We start from the raw sequence: 26,404 nt of genomic DNA, 5'->3' as shown, positions 1-26,404 counted from the left end.
TCCCCATTGCCCTGTTCCGAAATGGATGAAACAGCATCTGGGTGACGTGTGACTGGGGAGCAGGTCGGACTTGCCACCTGACCATTCACTAACTGCATATCAAGTCCAGCAAATAAGTCTCTGCCTAGAATTGCCGTGCCCAAGTGTGTAACACATATCTCACTCCTCATACTTTTACTGGCATATGTCACAGTGGCATGTAGCGTTCCACTCACAGGAATATGATTGCCTCCGTCTCACAAGTTTCAGTGTTGGTGTACTCAGTGGGGCGTTTGGGAAAAGTTGCATTAACATTGCATTGGGAAGGATTGAAACGGCAGAGCCCGTGTCCAGCATAAGTTCCACATTTTGTGTTGTCTGCCCCTCAACAGCCATCTGTACTGTGCATATTATTTTATTCCCAGTGCGAGCTACAGTGTCTACATTTAATATAGTCACTTCAGGCACAGAGCTCTCTACTTGTTCCACATCATCTGTAATTCCACTTACTCTCTTTGGCCCCCTACACACCTTTTCAAAATGCCCCTGTTTCCTGCAGTCTTTACAGCGGGCCGTCCTGGCGGGGCAAGATGGGTAGGACGCTTTATGGTCGCGTGCTCCACATCTGAAGCATGTTAGCCCTTGTCTCGTGGCGTTGTCTCTCGTGGACGCTGGCGGTCCCCTGGTTGTGTCCACCAGCTACACACCCACAGCTGTCGCGGGCGGCCCTGCAGTCGCAGTTCCCCGGTCCATGATTTTAGCATTAGATGTGACGGATTCAATTAGTCCAGCAATAGTCACAGCCTTTTCCAGAGTTAGAGGCACCTCCAGCAGCAACCGTTCTCTTATCCGATTGGAGTTAGTCTTTTCCACCAACTGGTTCCGTAGCATGTCATCCTCAAACGTTTTAAAGTCGCACGTAGCAGCGAGTTTTCTCAGCGCGGACACGTACTGTGCCACTGATTCTCCGTGATGCTGAGTCCGTTGTCTAAACTTGTATCTTTCAGCCACCACGTTAACAGCAGGAACGAAAAACTTCGTCAGTGCAGCTACCGTTGCATCATAAGATTCATCTTCGCAAGTCAGTGTGTAAAATAGTCTCTGCCCTTCAGCACCGAGGCTATGGATGAGAAGCGCGCGCATTCTAGCTTCCGACATTTTCTCCGCCGAAGCTAGCAGATAATTTTCAAAAGCACGTAGCCAGCTTGAAAAGCTTACCGAAGGCTCACCCGGAGACATGAGGAAAGGTGGCACTGGGTTCACATTCACAGCCATCGTCGCCAATATGTCGTGTTGCTAAGGGACCACTCGAAGACACACGTCTGTTAGCATACGCGTCTTTACTTCAACCACCCACGTCACACTCCTTCTCCCCTCTTACAGTCACTTACACCCTATCTTGTCCTCTAGCTCTCCCTACTGTCCTCCAACTGCATCAACTCAAGACGTCGCACCCTTTTACTGAAATCCACACAACAGTTGACCTACATGATGGAAGTGTCCTGATGCACGTTCAGTAATCCAGGTTAGAAAATGCAAGAAAGTTGAATAAGCTCATCTTCAATTCATCTGTCTACAGACGCGGTGTCCAGATGAACTGATTCAACTTTCCTTGACTTTGATGAAAGTTACTCAGCGCTTACTGATCATTCCATAAAAGTTAACGTACACCACTGTCGTTGTGAAGAATCATAATAGACATCAAAATTTTTTTTCCCTTAGATTAGTATTAATTAAAAAAAATATTGTAACGTGCACGGATAAGTAGACACGTTAGCCCTTGGCTAACGGTTTGGACCCTTCAGTCGACTGGTTAGCGTCGTTGCCCGCGGTTCCCGGGCTGCTGCCCCCCCCCCCCCGATTCGCTGCATTCTCACGCCTCTGGGCGCTAACGTGTCTACTTATCCGTGCACGTTACACTAACCCCCCCATTTTCGGGAAGCGCGTCCCCTCGCTTCAGCTCCCTCACGCCTCTGGGCGCACGCGCTTCCGATGACCTCACCATCCCTCTTCTGACACCAATGCAGCGAATTCAGGGGGCAGTCGGGACGCGAACCCGTATCTCCTGCACCGCCACCATCTACTTAAACGTGTACGTTACAATATTGATATCTAAGTTCAACTGCACCAAAGCAAGCAATCTGACACAGAGCCAGACTGAAATAAAAAATCAGTTTTATAACTTTTACAAGGACAGAAGTGTGCCTGTTTTCAGTTTGTGAATACAAAGCCGCCTGAAAGTGTAATTGTAATTCAAGACAATATAAATAAACCGGATTTTCTTGCAACTTTGGAGATAGTTGAGGCCATTAATTCTGCTTTTCCTTTGTGTGTGTGTGTGTGTGTGTGTGTTAACTTTCATTGCTTACTGGTATTGTCACAAGTCACTGTTTGTTGTATCGTGGGGGGAAGTGGGCGGAGCCACATCGAGGGGGGGGGGGTCTTTGCTCCCGGAAGAAAATCCCCCATAAACACTGTCACGGTACTGGCCGTCCCTGCATCTCACCCAAACGCTTCCGTTTGAATCCTCAGTATAAATAATAAGCAACTGCGTTGACTTTGTGGTGGCTCTCTGAAAAAAGTCAAAGGTACAAGAGTGTGTCATGAAGACACAAGTCCACAACGAGTCTGTCATTCACAAGTTAGACCCTTACTGTCACGTCTTCACGTTTCAGTAGCAGGACGAATATACATTGGCCGATAATAAGTTTGTTCCATGGACTCTCAAAGATGACGTGTGTTGCGGTTTGCTTTGATAGTCAACTTAATTTTCAAAAGACAATACGAAGGCTGTAAAAACAATGACTTTATTTAATGACTTGTTGTGATGGGAACATAATTGATAGCCTTGCTGGGTATATTAGGTTATTTTTCTTTTCTTATTTTATTGTATCTATTTTGGCATTTATGTTCTTGATTGCTCTTATAATGTTTGTAAGTTCATAAATGTAGATATTAAAAACATGTAACTAAACAAATCATGAACACGTTTTGTTAAGTGGAGATCGGACATCTTGCAATTTGTGTTGTAGTCATGTGATGATGATGATCAACAACGTCCTAAACTGTTAACATTAACACGTGCTTAGGAAATACTTCATTTTACCAGCAGATGGCGCTGCTTCCATGACGGCCTGTGACTTTTTACGTGTTACTCCGTGTTCCATTCACCTTGTACATGATTAGTAAACATCCATTCGCAGGGCTGCTCTCCTCGAAGACAAAAACAGAAAAAACGGAAGCTGCAAAAGTGGTTTCACAATAAAAACGATAGCCGGGCCACAGCAAGGAGAGGTTCCAGTCATATTGCCACACAGGAACAGGACGTCGCGCTCATTTGTTTGTTTCACATGGCACCAAGTATCTCAAGGTGTTAAAAACAAAATTAACATATACAAATCCAAGCACTCTCGGAAGATGATAAAAAAACAGTGAACAAAAATTACATTGTTTGTTTCTTAAAACAGGCAAAAGGCAATGTTATCAACTGCCTCTGGCTTGCCACAAGTGAGGAAGATGATCCGCAAGAATTCACGGAGTTTATTCAAATAACCTAAACATAAAAAACCAAAGGTAAAAACATGGGTTGTGTGAGTCTAGGGTATCAAAAAATGGAATAAATGGATGGACATACGGACCCCACCCAGACAAATAAGATAATACAAGATACTTACAATACAGCCTTCTGCTCAAAACTATGTCCGCACCCCCCCCAAAAGCATCTTCAAGGCAAAGCTGAAACTGTCCTCACACTTAATATTTTGTCTATAATTTATAAGACGGTAAAAGGAAATCCTGGCCCCAGCTTCAAACTACACTCTGCTGCATGTAAACTACACTATGACAGAAAAGGAGCTTTTACACAGCCTTTGCAAACCATTAACATCCCAATGAAACCGTTGTCTTATCTGGAACAAAGATCTTAATCGGCGTGTGGTGCACATGTAAACGTACTCATGGTCTGAGGCAGCGTTCTACAGCTCTGACATATGCACTAAGTATGTCTTGGGCGCGTTTTCCTCAGGGCTGTTTCAAAATCTCTGCAAATGAGCGTGGCCAATTTGATTTGCTGGTGATATTCCTCAGAGTAGCCTTGAGAATGTCAAACAATGTTAAGACGGTTTAAGGATTTACGAGAGCTATAATGATGCTTTGCAAAGCGATGCAGGGTTACCCCTCGGCTGTCAGAGTAAAAAGACAAAAATATTCCAATTCGAATCGGGTCTGATTGGAAAATAAGCTCCGAGATGGTCCCAGAAATATCTTTAAAGGCAAAAAAATAAATAAATAAAATCAAAATATAACTCATGTTATCATCCACGCATGATAATCCTCACAAAGTTAAAGAAAATAAATATAAATATTTTAACAAAAGAGAAACTAAAGTAAAAAATGAAATAAATCTAAATTTGACACTGAGCTGGTTTATCTTGAGTACTACACATTGTCTATTTCCTCAGCTTCACATTGAGACCAAGTTGAATATTTCCACACTCTTCCATTAGACCAGTTTGACCAGTCTCTCACTGGCCTCCCATAGCTTCTTGGCCACACCTGCATCTCTGACGAAGGGGCGCAGAGTAGTGGGCCTGCAGTCGACAAAGTATCCCCCATTGTGCTTGGCAGCCTCATCTGACACAGCGCAGTAAACCACTGTCTGAGCCCCCATCTCACACGGCACAAAAAACATCCACATGATCACTTGCATCAGCATACGGAACAGGAAGGAGTAGTGGCACGTCCAGCCGCTCTGGACAAAACCTGGGGAACAGGAGAAGGCATGCTTGAATACTTAATTGGAAGCAGAGAGGCCTGATGAATTAGTCGGCCATTAGTAAGCATTAATCAAACCCTGCAAGGCCAAAACCAACAAGAAAAGCCTGTCTCACCAGGGTGCACAGCATAGGAGGTGACTCCTTTCCCCTCTGTGATGCGGGCCAGTTCCTGGCTGAAGTAGATGTTTGCCAGCTTACTGCGACAGTAGGTGAAGAATGGCAGCAGGTTGTAGTTGAGGTCCTGGAAATCCAGCTTTTGGTATTTGTAGATGGAGCATGTGAGGGTAATTACCCTGCTGGGGGCACTGTCCTTCAGACTGGGCAGGAGCAAGTTGGTCAGGAGGAAGTGGCCCAGGTGGTTAACGCCAAAACACATGCTGAAGCCATCGTCTGTCCAGTCCAGAATGCTGGGCATGCCTGGGGAGACACCACAGACGGGGAATGGACGATTTCATAATGAGTCAGTGGGCTTTGTTGAGAGGATGCATTTATCTGAGTATTCTTATAATTTTGATGCAGGAGGTGCCTGAGGGAACCAAACCCCAAACTCTAGCAGTGTAAAAGTGATGCTTAATGGAGGGACTCATTGCAAAATACCAGCACTCATCAAGAATGACTGTCAGTATATATGCGACTTCACCAAACTGGCTTAGTGTGAGGTCCTCCATCACCAAGCCTGTAATCACTGAGCTAAGGTGGAGCTGCTCTGCCAACTGTCCTGTACAGGATAGTTAGTCAAACACCATGTGTAAAAGAGCAGATTAGTGGGGATCCAGTGTGGCAGACACACTTACCTGCATTGTTAATGAGAATGTCTAGTCTCTTCTCTTTCTGTAGAAAGCTCTTGCAAAATTCCCTTATGGAATGAAGGTTAGCTAGATCCAGCTCCATGTGGAGGACATTAAGACTGTGACTCCTGGACTTGATGTCTCTCACAGCCTTCTCAGCTTTGCCCACATCCCGGCAAGCAATGATGACGCGGGCGCCTCGCATCGCCAAAGCCACTGCTGTCTCTTTGCCAATGCCTGAATTTCCACCTGCAAGACACGGACAGAAGACAGACATGTTTTGATTACTGTGAGTGATGACATAGGAATCACACAGCAAAGACAATAAACGGCAGGGCTCAGGAGGTAGAATGGGTCATCTGGTAATCGACAGGTAGCTGGTTCGATCCCCGGCTCCTCCATAAAGCGTATCGAAGTGTCCTTGAGCAAGACACTGAACCCCTAACTGCTTCTGGTGAGCAGGTTTGCGGCTTGCGTGGCAGCCTCTGCCATCAGTGTATGAATGTGTGTGTGTGAAGGGGTGAATGTGAGGCATGCACCGTAAAGCGCTTTGAGTGGCCGGCTGACTAGGCAAGCGTGGTATAAATGCTGTCCATTTACCATTTAAAAGACAATAACTGACCATTTAAAAGACAAAGATGGAGACAGGTCGCTGTATCAGGTACTGGTGTCTCGAGCCAATTTATTCATTCATTCCCATAGTGGACACGCCATCTTTATTTTGCTTTATTACTGTCGTCCATCACTTCATAGAGTTACCCGCATCGGTTTGTTAGGTGTTAAGATAACGTCCATTCTATCAGCGGCCAGCCATTAAAAGTAAGCTAGACCGAGGTTACGTTGAGGTGTCTATGTTCAGGGTTTAACGTTACCTGTAATGAGGACCGTTTTGCCATCAAGCCGTTTCAGATCGTTGCAATATCTTCTCTTTTTTAACCATTTCAATATGAAAAAAGAAACCAATGAAGCAATAACCGTGTACAAAAAATACATTTTAAGAATACTGCCCGACGCTGTCTACTGTTGCCTGTTTGCCAGGAGCCAGTGTTAGCTGGCTAGCTGTCAACTTGTTAGCATTGCCCTAACATGTTTTGTCATATTCACGCCTCCGTTCTGCGTTCGAGTCTGGGAATTTAAACGAGTGGATTCTGATCCGACATCAACCAGAAACCCAGAAGGGTATTTGCAAGAACCCGCAAAGTTGGTCAAATTGCGTTAGAGTGCGCTTGCGCACATTTAGTCCTCCTCCTCCTCCTCCTTCTTGGTGGTGTTTATTGGCCTTTGGCAAACAGCGAATTAGTGCATTACTGCCACCAGCTGGTCTGGAGTGTGGATCAATATGTCTATTATTTACACTTCCCTCCACACAAAAAACCCCCAGATCTTCTTAATTAAATTAGTTACTCTAAGAAACTGAAACAAGATTTTATAACACTCGGTTTAATTATTCTGTAGAAGATCTACTAAATCAAATTGTACTTTTATTTTCCTGAAATTTTGAGTCAGACGCCTTCTTTCTGCCTCATATTTCTGACAATGTATCATAACATGCTCTACTGTTTCTTCTTGCCCGCAGTAGTCACATTTGCCTGTATTGTGTTTGTCTGTTTTGAAAAGTGTACTGTTTAGTCCAGTGTGTCCAAATCTGAGTCTTGAAATTATTGTCCCATCTCTCCTGTTCCTTCCTGCACACCTCATTTCTCCCACTTTCCTTTGAACTCTGTAAAACCATCGTCCTTCCCTCTCTTCCTCCCACTGCTTTTGCCACCTTTCCTTCAATCTGCGCACATTTAGTTGCCGCAGTTCTTCATCATATTAGTTTTTAGTGGTGGTTGGCACCCGAAATGTTGCATTAGCCCCATCTGCTGGATTTAAACTGAAATATCCACTGAATAAGTCCTTCCCACCAATTTCCCCTGCTGTAACTTCTCTACTTCTCAGGTTGCCGAGGGACTAAAATAAAAGTGTCTCTCAGCAGCTGCTGCACACCTTCTCCAGAAACTCCCACAACACCCATACATTTCCTTGCTGCATCTACAATTACGTCAATCCTCTCTGATTTTCTTTCTACTCCAACAGTACAGTTAATTACCATTGCCAAAAAGGCCAAGAACTTCGTCTGATATTCGGCATGCTTCCTGACTGACTTGTCTTCCTTAGCTTCTTGTCTCACGTCATAATATTTCTTGAAAACTTCCTCATGTTTAGTTCTCATCTTAGAGCTAACCCTGATTACTTCTGCCTCCCTTATTCTCTTTGGACATTTAGCCTCCCATGCTGCACGATTCCCTTTGCAAAGAAGACACTGGCTCTTTTTCAGTTTCCTTCACGCTCGCCCCCCCCCCCACACACACATTTAGTAAAATCACCCCGACATACAAATAAACAATTACCAACAATTTTTTACACTGTAAAGGTTTGGGAACATACTGCCTAACTGAGTACGACACATGGCCCAAGAACACTCCATCATGCAAGTGCTCAAACTGTATCATAACAGGTACTTCTCATGAACTTCGTCAAACCTATTCATTCTATAGCTGTCAGTCACCCCTTCACACTTGTTAAACCTCCTTGCACCCACTCTGCGTGAAACACCACCAACAACACCTTTTATTGGAGCCTTCTTGCTGAGTGGAAAACATGACAGTGGCTACATGTCCCACCCAGCACCAAACACTACGACTTTCAACCCCCCCCCATCTGTGACTTTGACCTACGTTCGACGACTACCAAGCCGGGTCGATCAGTTTAACTTCGCTCAATTCATTCTTAAGCCATCTCGCTACATTGTGCTTCTCTGACAAAGCTCCACATCCAGCACCTTCTTTCAAACCCCGAATCTTCATTCCAGCCATGTAGGCTTCTCTTCCATGTTCACTCTCACCATGACTTGATGATCTACTTTCTTCTTCTTTCCCTACTCCGAGGCTCTCCCGCGTCTACATTCAAAATTCTCAACTTCAATTTCCCTCGCTCCCTCTCCATTCTCCTACTGTTGCTGCTACCACCTCCTCCTCCTCTTCTTCCTATGAAAAAGTGCAGACGTATTATCTTTAATTTTTTTTATCTGTTATTTTTTTATTCTCTATCATTTGTTATATATTTCATTTTATACAGCTTCTTTCTTTCCTAAGGTGCCTTGTATTTTGAGAGATGTTTACTGTCATGGTTTGCATGCCCTTATGTTTTGTTATGCTTTCAATAAAATAAATTTAAAAAAAAATCTTCTTCTTCTTCCTCTAATAGCTGTTGGTATGGGCGCAGTACCGCCATCTATTGGACCGGATTGTAGAACAGCAGTTTGGCGGGGGGGGGGGGGACCCAACTACATTCTGTGAAGCTGTATTCCTGTGTTAGTCCATGGGCCAGAGCCCAAAATTTCCTATTTCGGTACACTCAAGGTGGCAAAACTTACTTATAATTTTTGAAAGGATCCATGTCTGTAGATGATATTTTGGTATTGTAACCTGCACGACAGGGGAATGGGCCTATGCTTGCGCAGGGACAGTTTACAGTCTAATGTCTAAGTTCAGTGGAGATTGGTGTAGGTTTTTTTCTAGACCGGATTCTAGTACTCACCCCAAAGACAACACACACACTCGTGGGTATAGTTTACAATAAAAAAACCAATTTATTTCAACAGTTCAAAGTAAAGTTATTTCAATATCAATACTAAATTAGATGTGTTATATATATATATATATTTTACTCTATTATACTTTTTAAAAGTTCTTCCTAATATTCTATTTATTGTCTATATCTATCTATATTATATTTTATACCCTTCTAATATATTACTTATGCAGCCATATTCTACACTAACAAATTAAAGAAAATAATCCAAAATAAAGTATGAGTGCACTCAAAGAAAATAATAAAGAAAAGAAAAGGGGGAATGATTCAGTCTTCCAATCTGTGCAAGGTGCAATGTCCAGATCCTACCACAATCACAGGGGCAAGTTAATGTAGAGGCGATGATAATGAATCCAAATCCAGGGCGATGATGGGGGCAATCCAAAGGGGGTATCCAAGGGTTCCAAAAGGGTGTAGCAAGGGGGGTTGTTCGGGGTACTAAAAAACCAGTCTGCACAAAATTGCACAGATTCCTTATTAATTGCAATCTCTATCAAACAATTACAAACAAAATAAAAATACCCAAATCTAGAGTCAATTCTCAGAATTAAATCATTTCCTACATATAACTAATATGCGGCTGAATGACAACAGCCTATTGCTGTAAGAACAGTTAAAAACAATGTCATCGCAGCCAGGCTGCGGCACTATCAACGTGAATTCACGTCTAGCTGGCTGCTATGGGTTCCATGCATGCCATGTAGCCCGAGTTGGCTCGGTGGCTAGTGGCAACTGGAGCTTACAGTTTTTTTTAACAACAAGCATATTATTATATTAAAATGTCTAACATTCCTACATCAAATAAACCCTAGGGTGTCCTGACTGGTTTTAAAGCTCTGAATCATATGGGAACTGCTAAGGATCATAGATATACGTTTTAGCTGGGTTAGCTTAGCTTAGCAACCAATGGAAAATTGTCAGTCTTTAGATTTCAAGATTTTAAACTCTTATCTCACCAGGATTCCAGCAGCGTACAAAACACAAGAGAAAAGAGTCTTCCTTCTTCCTTCAACGGGAGATCATCTGTCTTTGGATAAAATCAAGATATCCTACGTAAATGGCTATGATTACATGGAATACAGAAAGCTGTTTACTTTTTAGCTTTGGCTAGCGGCTCACCAAGGAAGCTTCGTGGGAGGGATCTTTTTTGTCGTAGTTCAAATGTCCTGTAGCTCAAATATCCGTAGTTCAAATATCAATAATTCAGGTATCCATAGTCAAAGTTGTCCGTATTTCTAAATATCCGTATTTCTCTTCTCTATTGTCGACGGTTGTTTGCATGGTTTAAACTCTGTAGCTCGTGTGCCTCCTAGAGGCTACTCGTGGAACTTACATACGTCACAGGGTACATGTAATCATGTGGGTTACAGTATGATAACCATTCCTGAGTGGCAGCTGTATCACAGTTATCAGCTCATGAAGTTAACCACCCCCTAAAGTAAATTGCATTTTAGACGCTGGTGCATATCCTGGTTTAGCCTCATGGTCAGGACATTTTTCAATGTTCTATAATATTGTCTTTGGTATCATTTTAAAGAGGACCTTCTTAGCTTTCATTCAAGCCCTGTTGTGGATATTTCTCACAAATATAGAGGTCACTTGAGCTCTTCAACCCGTCAATAACACACATCTTTCTGCAATGTTCGCCTAAACTATATACTTTCTTTTAGCCCTGTGGCATCTAGGAATATCAGGGACACAAAACACAAAAACTGGAATACTCACAGGACTGTAAAGATTCAGGAAATGTATAATATACCCATACTATTTCATTGTGTGAGGTGATTGTGAGCCTTAAATTAGAAGGGCATTATTACTAAGAAACTAACTAGACCAAAGCCAGTTAGTCCATGGGTCAGACCAGATATCGATATCACCCAAGGTGACACAACTTCACTGGTGCCATTTTATTTGGTACACTAACAGAAGTAAAATAATACATGATAACCTTTCCAAATGAGCAGCTATTTCATTTTTCTTTCAGGAAACCTGTTTCTGTGCCTCTCACGATTGTGTATTTGCCCAGATTTTTACAAATATAGCATTTCAACACCCCTGGTACTGATTAGCCTAGCTTAAACTCTGGGACAGTTCTTAGTTGGCCAACAACCAAGGATAACCAGTACTGTGTACTTCCATTCATTGTGCTAAGCTAGGCTAACGTGCAGCCAGATAGCTTTCTACTAAACACATATAGAGGAAACTGGTATCTATCTTCTTGTCTCACTCTGGAGAAGATTGTAAGCTAATTTCCCATAATGTTAGCATGTTCTTTTAATGTATATGTTAATATGATTAGTTAAAGTGGCTACGAGGAACTTTCATCTTGTGTTGATTTTAGCGGCCTCATGTGGACAAAATACAGCTGTTGCATAGCAACTAGGTAATGTATCTATTTGTGGCTATGTAAGATAAATAATGGTAATATGACGTTGGTGAAGCAAAGTAAACTTTGTTTTAGTAGTGTTCATACACCTAAGTTACATGTATTTGTTTGTATGTGGCAGGTGAAAACTGACTGAATATGGCCACTGGTGAACAAGCAAGTTTTTACCCAATACCAAAGCGCCCACGGGTGGAGTGCATTATCCACTGTTCTGATGATACAGATAAGCTGGTTTCACTACAAAGTGTCGACTCATGGAGAACTCTGCTCAGGGCAGCTCAGATACGAAATCGTGCACCAGTTTTGAAACTGGCAAAAGACATTCCTGAGGGACAGATTCCAGCAATCTACTACCACAGAAAGTGTCGCAGTATCTTCACTATGAAGCAAATTCTTGATGGCCTCCTTGCAAAAGAAAAGAAAAGTTGTGTCTCTGCTGAAGAGAAACAATCTAAGAGAGTAGCTCGACATGCTCCAAGTACATCTAGGACTTATGATGCAGAGTGCATATTTTGTCAGAAAAACAGCAAATATTCCAAGAGACAGAATACGAGAGAAGTACTGGTGCAGTGTCGAGAACTGCGAGCTGATGCAAAGATCAGTAGTGCAGCCACAAAGAAAAGGGACAGCAGAATCCTTGCCATTGTGAGTAGAGACCTTGTAGCAGCTGAAGGGCACTACCACAGGTCATGCTATAGACTTTACACCAAAGAAGAGGTTTCCAAAGGAGAGGTTGCCAGCAATGAAGATGATGATGCTGCAGCCCAGTATGAAGCTGCTGTGAATAAGGCATACAATGAGCTGTTCCTCTTCATCAGGATGGAGCTTTTTGGCAATCCTCAAGTGATGACAATGACTGATCTCTCTTCTAGACTGGTAGCTTCAATGAACTCCTAAGGCATTGCCCAAGTCAAGGAATCAACCAAGAAGCACATAAGGCGAAACCTGGAGAGTGAGTTTGCTGGAGCCTTGCAGATATTCCCTGATGAGAAAGGAAAATTCCTCCTCTATCCCGATAACTTGTCCATGAGGGAACTTGCCAAAGAAAATCAGTCTCTCAAAAGGGAGCTGCAGACCCTGAAAAGTGTCAGTGCACAAGATGTTATAGCCAAAGCAGCCATCAAATTGAGAGCAGACATTAAAAGTCAAGATGTTCCTCAAACCTGGCCGCCTGAAGTCAAACAAGAAGCAGAATGTCCTACCATTCCAGAGTCGCTCATTATCTTTCTGTACTCTCTACTCACAGGCTCAAATGATCCTGATCATGCATCCCAGAGAGTGCAGTGCCTTCTGCAGTCATTTGGCCATGACATAGTATATGCAGTGACATGTGGAAATACCAAGCCTTCCAAGCACATTGTTCTGCCATTCAGTGTCAAATCGTTGACAGGAAATGTAGAGTTGATAAACATCCTCAACCGAATTGGTCACAGTGTGTCCTATTCACAGATGGAAGAGATCAACACTGCCTTGTGTCTCCAGAAACTCTCATCATCAGGGAGTGGCATTGCCCTTCCAGCTAACATCCATCCTGGCATATTCACAACTTTAGCCTGGGACAATATCGACCGTCTTGAAGAAACTGTCAGTGGTGAGGGAACATCTCACAGAGTCAATGGGATTGCTGTGCAAGCAAAGCCAGTCAACCCACTTCCTGTCCAACCCATGCCCACTGTTCCCAAAACAAAGAAGAGAAGCATTGATGGACCCCCACCAATGTTACCAACTTACAATGCTGGACAACGGGTAGGGCCACCACAAAGCAAAAAGTCAGATGCCGATACTGCAGCCAATACTAAGCTTGCCAGAGAGAAAAACCTTCTTTGGGTCCTAGCACGCATGTCGCAACAAGAAGAACAGTCAGTCAGCAGCTGGACAGGCTTCAACATCCTGACTCGAGGAGAGATGACGGTCATCCCCGACAATATAGGCTATCTGCCTACCATCAATGCTCCAGCGACACAAATGTCTACTGTCAACGAGGTGCTTAACCAGTCACTGAGCATCATGCAGTGCTTAGGCCTGAGGAAGATTGTCTGTGTCTTTGACCAAGCCCTGTATGCGAAGGCTGTCGAGATCACATGGAAACACCATGACAAGTTCCATGATATCATCGTTAGGCTTGGGGTATTCCACACCATCTGCACACTGCTGGCAATAATAGGAAAGCGTTTCCAAGATGCTGGACTCAAAGACCTCTGCATTGAGTCTGGCATGATAGCAGAAGGCTCAATTGCTGGTGTTATGGATGGCCGCAAGTACAACAGGGCAGTGCGACTACACAAGCTCCTGTATGAGGCTCTCATGCGACTGACCTTGAATGGTTTCCTGTCCTGGTCGGAAGAAACTCACAGGAATGACATGGTTCACCTGAATGAGACACTGAAGACCATTGACAGCCTTGGGAAAGAAGTCTCACAACATGCTTTGAAGGAGGTCCTCGAGAACAGCTCTTGTACACGCATCATGGATCTATTTGAAGTCTACCGTGAGTTCCTTAGAGGTGGAAATGGCAGCCTCTCGAACTTCTGGATGTCCTATTTGGACATGGTTGAAATCTTGTTGGGGCTCATCCGAGCATCCAGAGAGGGAGACTGGATGCTACACTTGGCTAGCATTCGAGCAATGATCCCATGGTGCTTTGCTTATGACAGGATGAATTATGCACGCTACCTCCCCTACTACTACGCCCAGATGTCTGAGCTGCCCATCACACACCCAGATGTGTACACAGAATTCATGGAAGGAGGCTTCTCAGTCCAACTGTGCTCCACCAATCCCTTTGGCCGAATCCCTGTTGACCAAGCTATAGAAGAAACGGTGAACAAAGACACCCAAACGGCTGGAGGGACAAAGGGATTCAGCTTGAAGCCAGGAGCTGTGACCAAATATGATCTCACAGCTGAGTATAGAAGCATGTACCTCAGACAGCTGAGAGACCTGACAGGTCAAGGCAGGTGCAAATGGTCTCATCCAGATCTACAGAGTCCAAGGATCAAGAGAGATGAAGCAGATGTCCAGTCTCTCATGGACCTTATGGAGAATAACTGGCTCAATCCTATGTCCCCTGATGAGATTGATTTGGTTAGCCTCTCCACTGGCAACATGGCTCCACCTGATGTGACCATAGATCTCTTGAGAGCTCTTGAGAAAGGAGAAGAGGCCTACCAAGCATTCCAGCAAACAAGGTTAGATGCAGACCCACCACCTGTGAAATTCCACGACAAGATGACCAAGCAAAGTCTGAAAACATTCTCCAATGTCAGCACAAAACAAGCTCATGGAAAGAAAGCACAGGATGTGGTTCTGAAGGCAGATAGAAACCTTTTCAGTCACATGATCCTGGTGGCTGAAAGCAGGAAGGTGAATCTGAAGGATGTCCTTGCCTACCCATTGGGCCCACTACCATGGGCACTGGCAAATGCTGATGGGTCCTTACGAAAAACAAACAAGGCTGCACTTGCCAGAGAGCTTGAAAAGAATGTATCTCCTGCAGAAGACATCCCAATCCCATCTACTTCCATCATTGATGGGATGAGCCTGGTCCAAAAAATGAATGGCAACAACAAAACCTTTGCACAGGTGGCAGAGTCAGCCTTGACCCAGGTCCTCCATGAGGGAGCACAGAGTGGGAGGAGTGATGTTGTTTTTGATGCCTATCACCAGACTTCGATCAAAGATGCTGAACGACTGAACCGGGGTGGAGACATCACTCTCCAGTACAAGAATCTTGCAGGGGGACACCACGTCCAGCAGTGGAGAAAATGTCTGTGCAGTTCCTCCAACAAGACCAGTCTCATCAAGTTTCTGGTGGAAGAGTGGAAACTCCCACGATACAGAGCTATGCTGCATGGCAAGGTGTTGTACATGACCTGTGAGGAAACCTGCTACAAGTTGACAGAAGATGGGTGTGAGGAAGCAGCAGAACTGCACTCCACACATGAAGAAGCTGACACCCGTCTGCTCCTGCATGCATTGCATGCAGCAAATGCGGGCTCAAAGTCAGTTATCATCACAGCTGAGGACACTGATGTCATGGTGCTTTGGCTTGGCTTCCAGAAGGACATCACCTGTCCCATCTACCAGAAATGTGGGTCTCAGAACCGCACACGGTTTGTCGACATCACCAAACTGGCAAGTTCACTTGGAGACAGCATCTGTGACAGCTTAATTGGCTTACATGCCTTCACAGGCTGCGACACTGTCAGTGCATTCGCTGGTCGAGGGAAGCTGAATGCCCTGAAGATAGTGAGAAAGCACACTTCCTGCCAAGAGACTTTTAGTCAACTGGGACAGACATGGAATGTGAGTGATGAGCTGTTCCAGAAAATTGAGCAGTTCACCTGTCGGATGTATGTTGCTAATAGCAGCACTGCTGAGGTGAACAAACTGCGTTACCAGCTCTTCTGCACCAAAAGGGGAGAGGTTGAGTCCAGCCAGCTGCCACCATGTAGAGACTGTCTCTTTATGCATGTTCAACGAGCCAACTATCAGGCAGCAATATGGAAGTGCTGTCTGCAGGCTAACCCTGTGGTGCCAAGCCCTACTGAGTATGGATGGACAGACGATGAAGGCAAGCTGGCCATTTACTGGATGCGCTCCCCACCTGCACCAGATGTGGTCTTGGAAATGCTAACATGCAAGTGTGTGCATTCATGCAAAATGCCAAGCTGCATGTGCCTGTCAAATGGACTTCCATGCACAGACATGTGCAGGTTACAGACCTGCAGTAACCAAAAACAGCAGGATGGTCCAGAACTGGACTTTGAACTTGGGGAGTCAGATGATGAGAGAAACGAGCAGTTTGATGAATGACAGTGTGATGATTCTGATGGTATTACTGTGGTAGTAGTCTATTGATGCACAGGATGTTGATTCTGGACTTGGTTACCCAGAGCTTGATAACAATAATGTAACCATATTCACATATACCCATTACCCTACCCATTACCATTACATATACCCACTAATGATATGGGATTACATGTATCATTGACTAAGTATATGTAAATGTCAATGTTGTTTAAAATATTAAAATAGTTCATTACCTCACTATGGTATTCCTTTTTATCATGTATTTTGATTGTGTATTTAAACAAATGTATAGAGACCAGTTTGTGACCTAACTGGCTTTGGTCTAGTTCTCATTTAAGGCTCACAATCACCTCACACAATGAAATAGCATGGGTATATTATACATTTTCTGAATCTTTACAGTCCTGTGAGTATTCCAGTTTTTGTGTTTTGTGTCCCTGATATTCCTAGATGCCACAGGGCTAAAAGTAAGTATATAGTTTAGGCGAAAATTGCAGAAAGATGTGTGTTATTGACGGGTTGAAGAGCTCAAGTGACCTCTATATTTGTGAGAAATATCCACAACAGGGCTTAAATGAAAGCTAAGAAGATCCACTTTAAAATGATACCAAAGACAATATTATAGAACATTGAAAAATGTCCTGACCATGAGGCTAAACCAGGATATGCACCAGCGTCTAAAATGCAATTTAGTTTAGCGGGTGGTTAACTTCATGAGCTGATAACTGTGATACAGCTGCCACTCAGGAATGGTTATCATACCAAAATATCATCTACAGACATGGATCCTTTCAAAAATTATAAGTAAGTTTTGCCACCTTGAGTGTACCGAAATATCGTCTGGCCCATGGACTATGTCAGTTAAGTCCCAGTATTCCTGCCAGTAACGAAGACAGCGATTTTGGGAACGACACCAGCAAAGCGCAAGAGAGGCCGACCAAAAAGGCAGCATATGATGACATCAGTAGTCTGAAAATATCGGAGGCAACAAGACCAGCTCGGAACAGAACGAACTGGAGGAGACTTGTTTGGCAAGCATGTCGTCCTGATGGTGCTAGCAACCCTCGCTAACGAGGAGGCCTTGAAGAAGAAGATTCCTGCCAGGTTTTGCACAACAACAAAAATCCTTTATGATAGTTTTAACGTCGCAGACTTGGGTTTGCCTACATTATTCAGTAAACAACCAGATTGTGGTTACTCAAACATCCACTCTCCAAGTTCCACGTTTTCAACGGCTGTGACACAAAAACACCACGCTGCTCTGCACGTTATCGGAAAGACCTTTGCAACACGTTGCACAACTCAACACCACAGCTTCAAGTGCAGTTCGGTCAGGAGGTCTGAGTCTGAGCAGAGTAAAACATGAGACCACTACTCGCAGGGAGCTTTCCTCTCTTTATACTTGTTCTTGTTCTCTCATCTAAAACAAGGGGTGAGTTACTTTTCAAGATTTCATGAAGAAGAAAAACCATTTATTTGATAATCATGTTCTTATGAACAGGCTACTGGTTTGGATTGGTCACTATTACTTTTTCTGCTGATGCGAAGAGCAACCATTGCTTGTACCTCTATGCAGTGTTGGGGAGTAACGGAATACATGTAACGGCGTTACGCATTTAGAATACAAAATATGAGTAAATACAGTTACAATTTAAATTTATGGTATTCAGAATACAGTTACATTCTTGAAATTAATAGATTACTCAAAAAGATATTTGGTGCCATTCTTATTTTAAGAGGATTGAGACACAAAATGCAGTAAAACAGTATGCTATATTTTCATCTTTGTCTAAGGTTTTTCATTCTAACAGCTATGGAAATAAAGAAAAGGACATGGAAAAGTTTTATTCTTTCTTTTTTAACCAGATAAAAAATCATAGATCTTTTGTGTTTCCATACTCTTCTAGCCTTTCTTAATATAAACTTAGCACAAAAAGTAAGGAAATGTGTGTTTGGTAGATTACTTCTTTGTTGTAACAATGCTTCTTGGCAATAAATATTATATTAGGCAGCTGATTGTCCGCACCTGGGGTACCAGAAGCTCAAAACAAGTCAACAGCAACAGCAAAATAAGCTGTTTGGCATTGGCAGAGAAGATTTGGCAAAATTTTCATGGGCGCAACCCACATACTCAGCTCTGCTGCTCATCCCACAAATGCATGTTCCTTAAAAATGTGGCCCCATTTAAAAGGGAAGTAAACAGGCTTTCCAACGGTGTAAGAGTCATTGCCAAGAAGCATTATTACAACAAAGAAATCATCTACCAAACACACATTTCCTTACTTTTTGTGCTAAATATATATTTAAGGTGACGCAAATGCATTCAGCCAGTTGATACAATAGAAGAAACGGAAGTCTACTCAAGTAAATAGTATTGTGTGAATGCTATATATATACTGTTACACAAAATGTAAGAAAATATTAAAGTAATCCAAAGTATTTAGAATACGTTACTCACATTGAGTAATCTAACAGAATACGTTACAAATTACATTTCATGACATGTAATCTGTAATCCGTAGCGGAATACATTTTAAAAGTAACCCTCCCAACGCTGCCTATATGTAACTTTTGGAAAATGAAAATTCTATTTTGCATTTTCATCTCCAACTCATGTGAGCACGATACGCATGTAACAATATTAAAATTTAAATGCAATAATCCGATTTCAATTTACATTTTCATATACTACTGTGCATGTTTACTAACACACTGGACAGAGAAATTAGAATTAGACTTACACTGTAATTTCAGAAACTCCCTTCAGTCCGTATCTAACAGTATTAAAATGTTAATTAAGATTGGCAAGTTTCGCTTTGAATGTTCACTTCCAAGCACCCGTTACGCACTTTCAGTCCAAATTTTAAAACTGGGACGCAAAAGCAGACTGACTTTGATTCTCAAGTACTTGCTTCGCTTCACATGTAACAATATTCAGATATCCATGTCTGTTTAAATATGAAAATGGAAAACTGAGGCTCCCATTTTTATTTGAATTTCCAATTTCTCGCGCCTTTTCAGTAACGATATCCAAATGCATTGGCAGATGGAGTTCTGTGAACACGGTCAACCAACATGTCAGCCGTTCTGATGGACGGTGGTGGACAAAGGCGTGGACTTGAGCCACTTGGACTCGAGTCAGATTCGATTCGCAAATTTGACGACTTCAGACTTGACTTGACAAACTGAAAAACACGAGGCTCAGTTTTGACGTTTACGCCGGTGACTCATGGCTTGACTTGGACTTGAGCCTTTTGACTTGCAAAACTTGGTGCCTTCTCTGAGCCCAAAGATAAAAGGCTTTGGAAAAGTGAGCAACCAATCAACTCCTAATTTCTACGACTACAGAACCACTTTGAATCAACCTGACTTGTGTACATTTAGTATTTTAACTTTTACTCTGGTCTTAACATTTTGAAATTGCATTAAATGTGACGAAGAGTGCAAAATGACTTGTTTAGGACTTGAAACTCAAGGTTGAGGACTCGGGACTCGACTGTTTTGACTCGGGACTCGACTCTGGACTTAAGTGCCAAGACTTGGGACTTGGGACTTGTTTAGGACTTGAAACTCAGGGTTGCAGACTCGGGACTCGACTGCTTGAGTTGGGACTCGACTCTGGATGTAAGCGCCAAGACTTGGGACTCGGGACTTGGAAAACAATGACTTGGTCCCATCTCTGGTGGTGGATGTGTGCGGCACACCGGTGGTTACCGTTATGATTAAACCCTCGATAAAGAGCAGAGCAGCGACACCACTGACTCACACAGGATACATGGCGAGGTGTGTGTGTATTCACAGGAAGGTGAACCAGCTCATCTGGACACAACGTTTACTGAGTGATCCGTCTCATCACCATCTAAGTGACCTCTTCAGTCTCGCCTGACTGCAGGTATCCCTACCCCTACAACACAGTGGCATAACCACCTCAACTAGTGGTACGCCACCGCATGGTTTAGAAGGTGGGGATGGAGACATCTTCCACCAGTTCTGCCGTGGAGGTCTTTGTTGGATCGCGCTTCATCTGGAACCTCCCCCTTGACCTCCCTGCCTTGGGTGACCCTACCAGGAGCCAAGCTCCGGGCGGCATAGCTCTTTAGATTATTGGCAAGCTTCTCCACCACGACAAGGTGGCGATCCAGAAGCGGCGATCCTGACGTGACGCACACCTTTGCAACACACAACCACCGTGCCACCGCTCCAAACCACAATGTTTGCAGCAAGCACTTCCACCAAGTTGTTCATCTATTTATTATCAATCAGTTAACTACAAGTCACATTATAAATTACATTATAAATTAATAATAAGAAATAATAACATATATAAATAACAACAACAATAAATAATAATAATAATAATAATGATAATATCCGTCCATTTCATACATTATCCAAGCCGCTTATCCCAACTGGGTTCACGGGATGCTGGAGCCTATCCCAGCAGTCATTGGGCGGCTGGCAGGGAGACACCCTGGACGGGCTGCAAGTCCATCACAGGGCTGACACACACCCACACACACACACACACACAGACACACCTTGGGACAATTGACCTAGTACATGTCTTTGGACTGTGGGAGGAAACCCACGCAGACATGGGGAGAACATGCAAACTCCACACAGAGGACGACCCGGGATGACCCCCCAAGGTTGGACTACCTCGGGGTTCGAACCCAGGACCTTCTTGCTGTGAGGCGCCCGCGCTAACCACTGTGCCGCGTGCCACTACATGATAACAGCATTCGTTATTTCAAGGGATGACTGAAAGATTATCTCGAGTTGATTTATTTCCTTTATTTTTGTTTGACTGTTTTTCCAAAAACTCGACATTTCCTTTTTCTGAGTAAAAAGACAGACTCATTTGTGATTTGCAAGTGCGTCATGTCCTACAATGACAATGTCCTATAATAATTAATTAATTAATTAAGTTAATTATCATAAGTTCCAGCGCTTTAGCTGTGCTGTCGTCCATAGGGTTAGTGGTTGTGTCAGGAAGGGCATCTAACATGACATTGTGCCAAATCATTATGCGGCTTGACAAGACCATACCGGATCAGATCAAGGCTCCATACAAGACTGGCTGAGGCCCGGGTTAATAACGGCCCCGTTGGTGCTGCACCCTCACAGGGGACCGATGAAAGCTGTACAATCTGCTGAGGCGACCCCTGAGAAACAGGAAACAAGCTGAAAGAAGAAGAATAAGAAGAAACTACAAATCAGAAACAGCTCTAGTGGTTACATCATTAAACTAGTTTAATTTCATTTCTAATTTGTAATTTGTGCAACTTGTTCAAAGACTCTTAAACTCCCTTCTGGGTGTTCACAACCTCCTCCAGCCTGCAGCTCCAGCAGGTCTGGGAAGTGCAGCACAGACCATTTGCCACAGTGAGGGAGGTGTGATGAGGGGGGTATGATGGAAGGTGTGATGGTGTGATGAGGGAGGTGTGGTGATGGAGGAGTCAAGCTTTACCCCCCCCCCCTTGGTGCCTTGGCTTTGACCCATTCATCATCATCATCATCATCCTTCAACCACAGCCGAGCAGATTCATGCTTGGCGTTTGCTGATAGAAGACTGAGGTCGCAACTCCTTCAGAGCCCAATTTCTGTCTGGGTTGGTCCCATAGCCTTTACCCCCGCCCCAGGGCGTCTACAAGGCAGTAATTTGTTTTGTTATTTAACCCATAACTGGGGTAACCTCGACTCAATTAGCAGGACATGTCCATGTTTAAGTGGGCCATAGTAATTGGTCTACTGGGGGCGGGGGGGGGGGTTACTCCTCCGGAGGTTTTCTCGAGGTTTGCCCCGCCCTTAGCCTCTGGCTAAATAGCCTGTCCCACAAGGCAGCAGGGGCCGGTTACCTTCTAGGGCGCCGGGGGGTCGCCCATAGCCGGAGCCCCGTTAGTGATACCAGTCTGAACCACGAGGAGGCGGGGTTGACTTGCCTGTGAGAAGCGTTGTGTGGCGCTAGACCAGCTCAGACCCACTGCTCCGCCCCTTTCCACCAGTAACAATGACTGACAGGTCGGTTGACCACTGAATATTGCTAAAGAAACTGCACGAGAACTTGGACATTCAAACGCAAAGGGAGCCTCAGTTTTCCATTTCCAACATTTGACCGCTGCTCCATAAGAGGCAAGGCGAGACACGTTTAACTCAACATCTGAACATTGTTACAGAAAAACTGAGGGACGTTTTCCAAATACAGCGTAACTCTGACCTGCATTACTGCCCGCTGGGTTACAAAAGGTGTGCAGGAGTATTTGGAAGTGAACACTGAAATTGCAGTGTTGCATTTACCTTTTGATATTTGTTATGTCTGCACACTGAATCCCCAGTGCTGCAATTAGTTAATGATAGCATCGTTCTATTGCGCCTTGATTGATGTGTGATGCCCAGTAGTTCTGTTATTGTTAAATCCTGCCGGGGGGTGGGGTGGGGGGGGTGTTACGTCTGCACACATCGACAGTGCTGCGTTTGATTTGGCGCTGTTCTATTGTGCTGGGATCGATTGGTGATGCCTGCGGGCTCTGGGTTGTTTGATCGGGTCTGCCTGTGACGCTGTGTCAGTCTAAATAAACAATGCAACACAGGTTGTGTCGAGCGACAGCGCTGTGTCCTGACGTGATTTCTAAACACAATAATAGTGTTCTATATTATCCTTATACGACTCGGAAATGAAAATGCGAAATTGGAATAAAATTTCAATTTTCCTAAGGTTACATCTATGCTTCAATACAGTTTTATGTATTCATTCTAACGTACATTAAGACAGAGTATAGGGTAGATTTAACAAAACAAAAATAAATAAAAATGTCCATGACTTACAAGTCGGTGGTTTCAGTAGGACACATACAGAATTGTACTTTCCGAGGCGTTATGTCCATGTGATCACTGACAAATAATGTTTTCTTTTTTGTCCATTTGTTCCTTTTTATAATCAGGCCAAACATGCAAGCAGAAGTGTGGCGTGGTGTTGGAGAAATGCTCCTGCCACACAACCTGTGCATATCTGCTGGACTGCTGTGGGGACTATAAACAGTTCTGTCTTCGAGTGTCCCCCTACTCCGGCTCGATGCTCGGCGGAAGCACATTCACCATCCTCAATCTCGTCTTTGCTCCTGGTGAGCGCGTCATCTGCAGGTGCGTGTGCTGAGTATTAGGGCATGATGACCCTTGAAATCTTTACTCTGTTTTGCAGCGGCGTCTGGTGCTAAAACATTTTTTTTGGGGGGGGGGCGCAATTTACCTTGGCGCAGCACACCTGACGGCTGCTTTAATGTCCATACAGTCATAAGTTATTAAGAAGGACAATGCAGCCTATAGATTTTATCAGGGTTCGTAGATGATGGATGATTGACAGTCGAGATGAGGCGTCATGGTGGGTGTGACAGCCACGAGAATTGTCCAATCACATTAGATAACATTTAAACAATACCAATTCACTGACAATAAAAGTGGGAGTGTCTGGGGTGCACAGAACTGCACCCCCTGGAAAATCTGAAGAAACCAATCAGACAGCAGCCTCAGGTCACCTGCTCGCCACAAGTTTGAGGGCTTACATAAGGTGTCGTTTAGCCGGCACCCCTCACCCAGGAAGTATATCTATTCAGACACAAATCAACCAACTACCATTTGAACCAATATTTAATGCTGCCGACAGGCGCTCACAGACTGAAAACACTTTTATTTCATCATTATTCGCATTATACAACTAAATTGTAGCGATTGTACAGGAAACTGCTTGTGTTCTATTGTAACAGGTGTCTGAAATTCAGATTTCACCAGAAATGTTGATGTTCGAAGGGGGCGGTGCCCCAGCACCCTGTACTGGCCAGCTGCCACTGCTGTTTTGTAAATTTGTTAGTTTAACACTTGCCCTCCCTGTGCCTCATTCCCTGTATTCTCATTCTGTATGACTGCACTATTTCTTGGTAAGTTGCACCAGTGCAGTGCAGGACTCCTACCTGCTGTAGGAGCAGCAAGTCAGGTTGCTTGAGTGAAAATACTGATAGAATACTATTTTGTACAGTACATATGTAAAGTGACGTGGGTAGGCCGCAGTTTGTTGTGTTGTATGTGCTACACTGTCTCCTTATACTACATTTGAAGTGCTGTTGTTCGTGTGGCATCTAAAGTCTTGTTTGTTACCCTGCACGTTTTTGGCATCTTCCTGGAGCAATATCATCAAGACAAATCCTCGAAGAGCTGCTAGATTTGGTGACTTTAGCAATGTTGATCCCTAGTCTCATACATATGACTTAGTTGTTACCCATAAACAATATTGCACTGGTGATGAAGGTAGGAGAGAAGGAGGAGAGTCAAGTCAATTTTATTTGTATAGCCTTACTACTACTACTACTACTACTACTACTACTACTGCTACTACTTTCGGCTGCTCCCGTTAGGAGTCACCACAGCGGATCATCCGTTTCCATCTCTTCCTGTCCTCTGCATCTTCCTCTGTCACACCAGCCACCTGCATGTCCTCCCTCACCACATCCATAAACCTCCTCTTTGGCCTTCCTCTTTTCCTCTTTGCTGGCAGCTCCCCAATATCACAAATTACTAATTTGCCTCAGGGGGCTTTACAGCAACACAACATCCTGTACTTAGACCCTCACATCAGATGAGGAACAACTCCCTAAATAAAACCATTTAGCAGGGAGAAAAAATGGAGGAATCCTTAGGGAGAGCAACAGAGGAGGGATCTCTCTCCCAAGATGGACAGACATACAATGGACGTTTTGTGTACAGAATAAAACACAATTTACAGAATACAACATTGAAAGAGGATAACAGATTTATAAAGGATTATAAGATATATGAAGAATGTGATGACGAGGACACCAAGCAGTGTGCACATGCCACCGGAACAGACCTGAGCCACACGATCTCCATCACCATGGAGACCTGACAGGAGGACAGACTATACATGCACACAGCGGAGACTGACATCACACCATTCACATACACAGGAGAAGAGACAAGAAAAGACATTATTTACTCATCGGAGTGAGAGAAACATACAACACTGAAACAGGATAACAAAATCGTATGGATTTATAAAGAATGTGATGGGGGGATGCCAAGCAGTGTCCAGGTGGTGACCACCATCACCATTTAGACCTGAGAGGAGGACAGACTACACATGCACACAAAGGAGACTCACATCACAACAATCACACACACAGCAGAGGAGAAAGGAGAAGACATCATTCAGAGAGAGAGAAAAGACATGTGAGAGGGAAGAAAACAGTTTGTAATAGTCAATAATCTATACTCTATAATCTATACTCTATAATCTCATGGGCAGAACAGTGCTTAGTAAATTCATTAAGACAGAAACCAATTCGTCATGCAGTACAGGTTGTGAAGCATTCATCTTAAAGGCAACTAATTGTAGATTAAGGCAAAAAGATGAGTTTTAAGTTTGCTTTTAAAGACTCAACAGACTCTGATTGTCTGATGGCAGCAGGCAGGTTATTCCACAAGAGCAGGGCCCGATAGGAAAAGGCCCTGCCACCAGCTGACTTCTTTTTTTTTAACTTTGGGTACACACAGGAGCCCTGTATTTTGAGAGCAGAAAGCTCGAGATGGAATGTACGGTTTAAGGAGATCAGACAGGTATGATGGGGCAAGCCCATTTAGGATTTTATAAATCAGCAGAAGCACCTTGGAGTCTGATCTAACATGGATAGGGAGCCAATTAAGGGAGGCAAGAATTGGTGTAGTACGGTCAAATTTTCTACTTTTCATTAGGATTCTAGCTGCAGCATTTTGAACCATCTGAAGACTTTTAGTACTAGCATGTGGCAGACCTGAAAACAGAACATTACAGTAATCAAATCTGGATGACACAAATGCATGTATTAGAGTCTCCATGTCAGCCATGGACAGGAAATGCCCAATTTTAGCTATGTTACATACACGAGAAAGGGCAGTCTTGGTGATTTCTTGTGATTATCAAAGGAAAGGCTGGGATCAAACCTAACAGCAAGATTTTTGGCTGCCACACTTTGTGAAAT

General features: G+C 43.7%; 2 protein-coding genes across 2 annotated transcripts in view; one reads left to right on the top strand and one right to left on the bottom strand.

The window, feature by feature from the left end:
• Positions 1-2,791: 2,791 nt before the first annotated feature.
• On the bottom strand, positions 2,792-6,535 carry si:dkey-174n20.1 (uncharacterized protein LOC796174 homolog). Its single transcript, XM_056284227.1, has 4 exons — positions 6,415-6,535; positions 5,549-5,791; positions 4,869-5,171; positions 2,792-4,740 (listed from the first exon to the last, which is right to left on the bottom strand). The coding sequence occupies exons 1-4, from the start codon at positions 6,533-6,535 to the stop codon at positions 4,481-4,483; spliced, it is 927 nt and encodes a 308-aa protein (XP_056140202.1). The 3' UTR covers positions 2,792-4,480.
• Positions 6,536-21,792: 15,257 nt separating this feature from the next.
• The window catches only part of susd2 (sushi domain containing 2), a 65,095-nt gene continuing 60,483 nt past the window's right edge, over positions 21,793-26,404 (top strand). The window contains exons 1-2 of the mRNA XM_056278924.1: positions 21,793-21,799; positions 23,321-23,519. Of these exons, the coding sequence (XP_056134899.1) occupies positions 21,793-21,799; positions 23,321-23,519 (206 nt within the window). The remainder of the gene's footprint in view (positions 21,800-23,320; positions 23,520-26,404) is intronic.

The sequence above is a fragment of the Lampris incognitus genome, chromosome 1, assembly GCF_029633865.1.
Source record: "Lampris incognitus isolate fLamInc1 chromosome 1, fLamInc1.hap2, whole genome shotgun sequence".
Taxonomy (NCBI): domain Eukaryota; kingdom Metazoa; phylum Chordata; class Actinopteri; order Lampriformes; family Lampridae; genus Lampris; species Lampris incognitus.
This window is presented reverse-complemented; position numbering and strand designations above follow the sequence as displayed.

Excerpts from the sequence above, each read along its gene's own strand:
- si:dkey-174n20.1 (XM_056284227.1), bottom strand. The coding sequence starts at position 6,535 with ATGTATTTTTTGTACACGGTTATTGCTTCATTGGTTTCTTTTTTCATA. Across the intron at positions 5,172-5,548 it reads CATTCTCATTAACAATGCAG|GCATGCCCAGCATTCTGGAC; the intron begins GTAAGTGTGTCT and ends GTGTCTCCCCAG. Across the intron at positions 4,741-4,868 it reads CTCCTATGCTGTGCACCCTG|GTTTTGTCCAGAGCGGCTGG; the intron begins GTGAGACAGGCT and ends CCTGTTCCCCAG.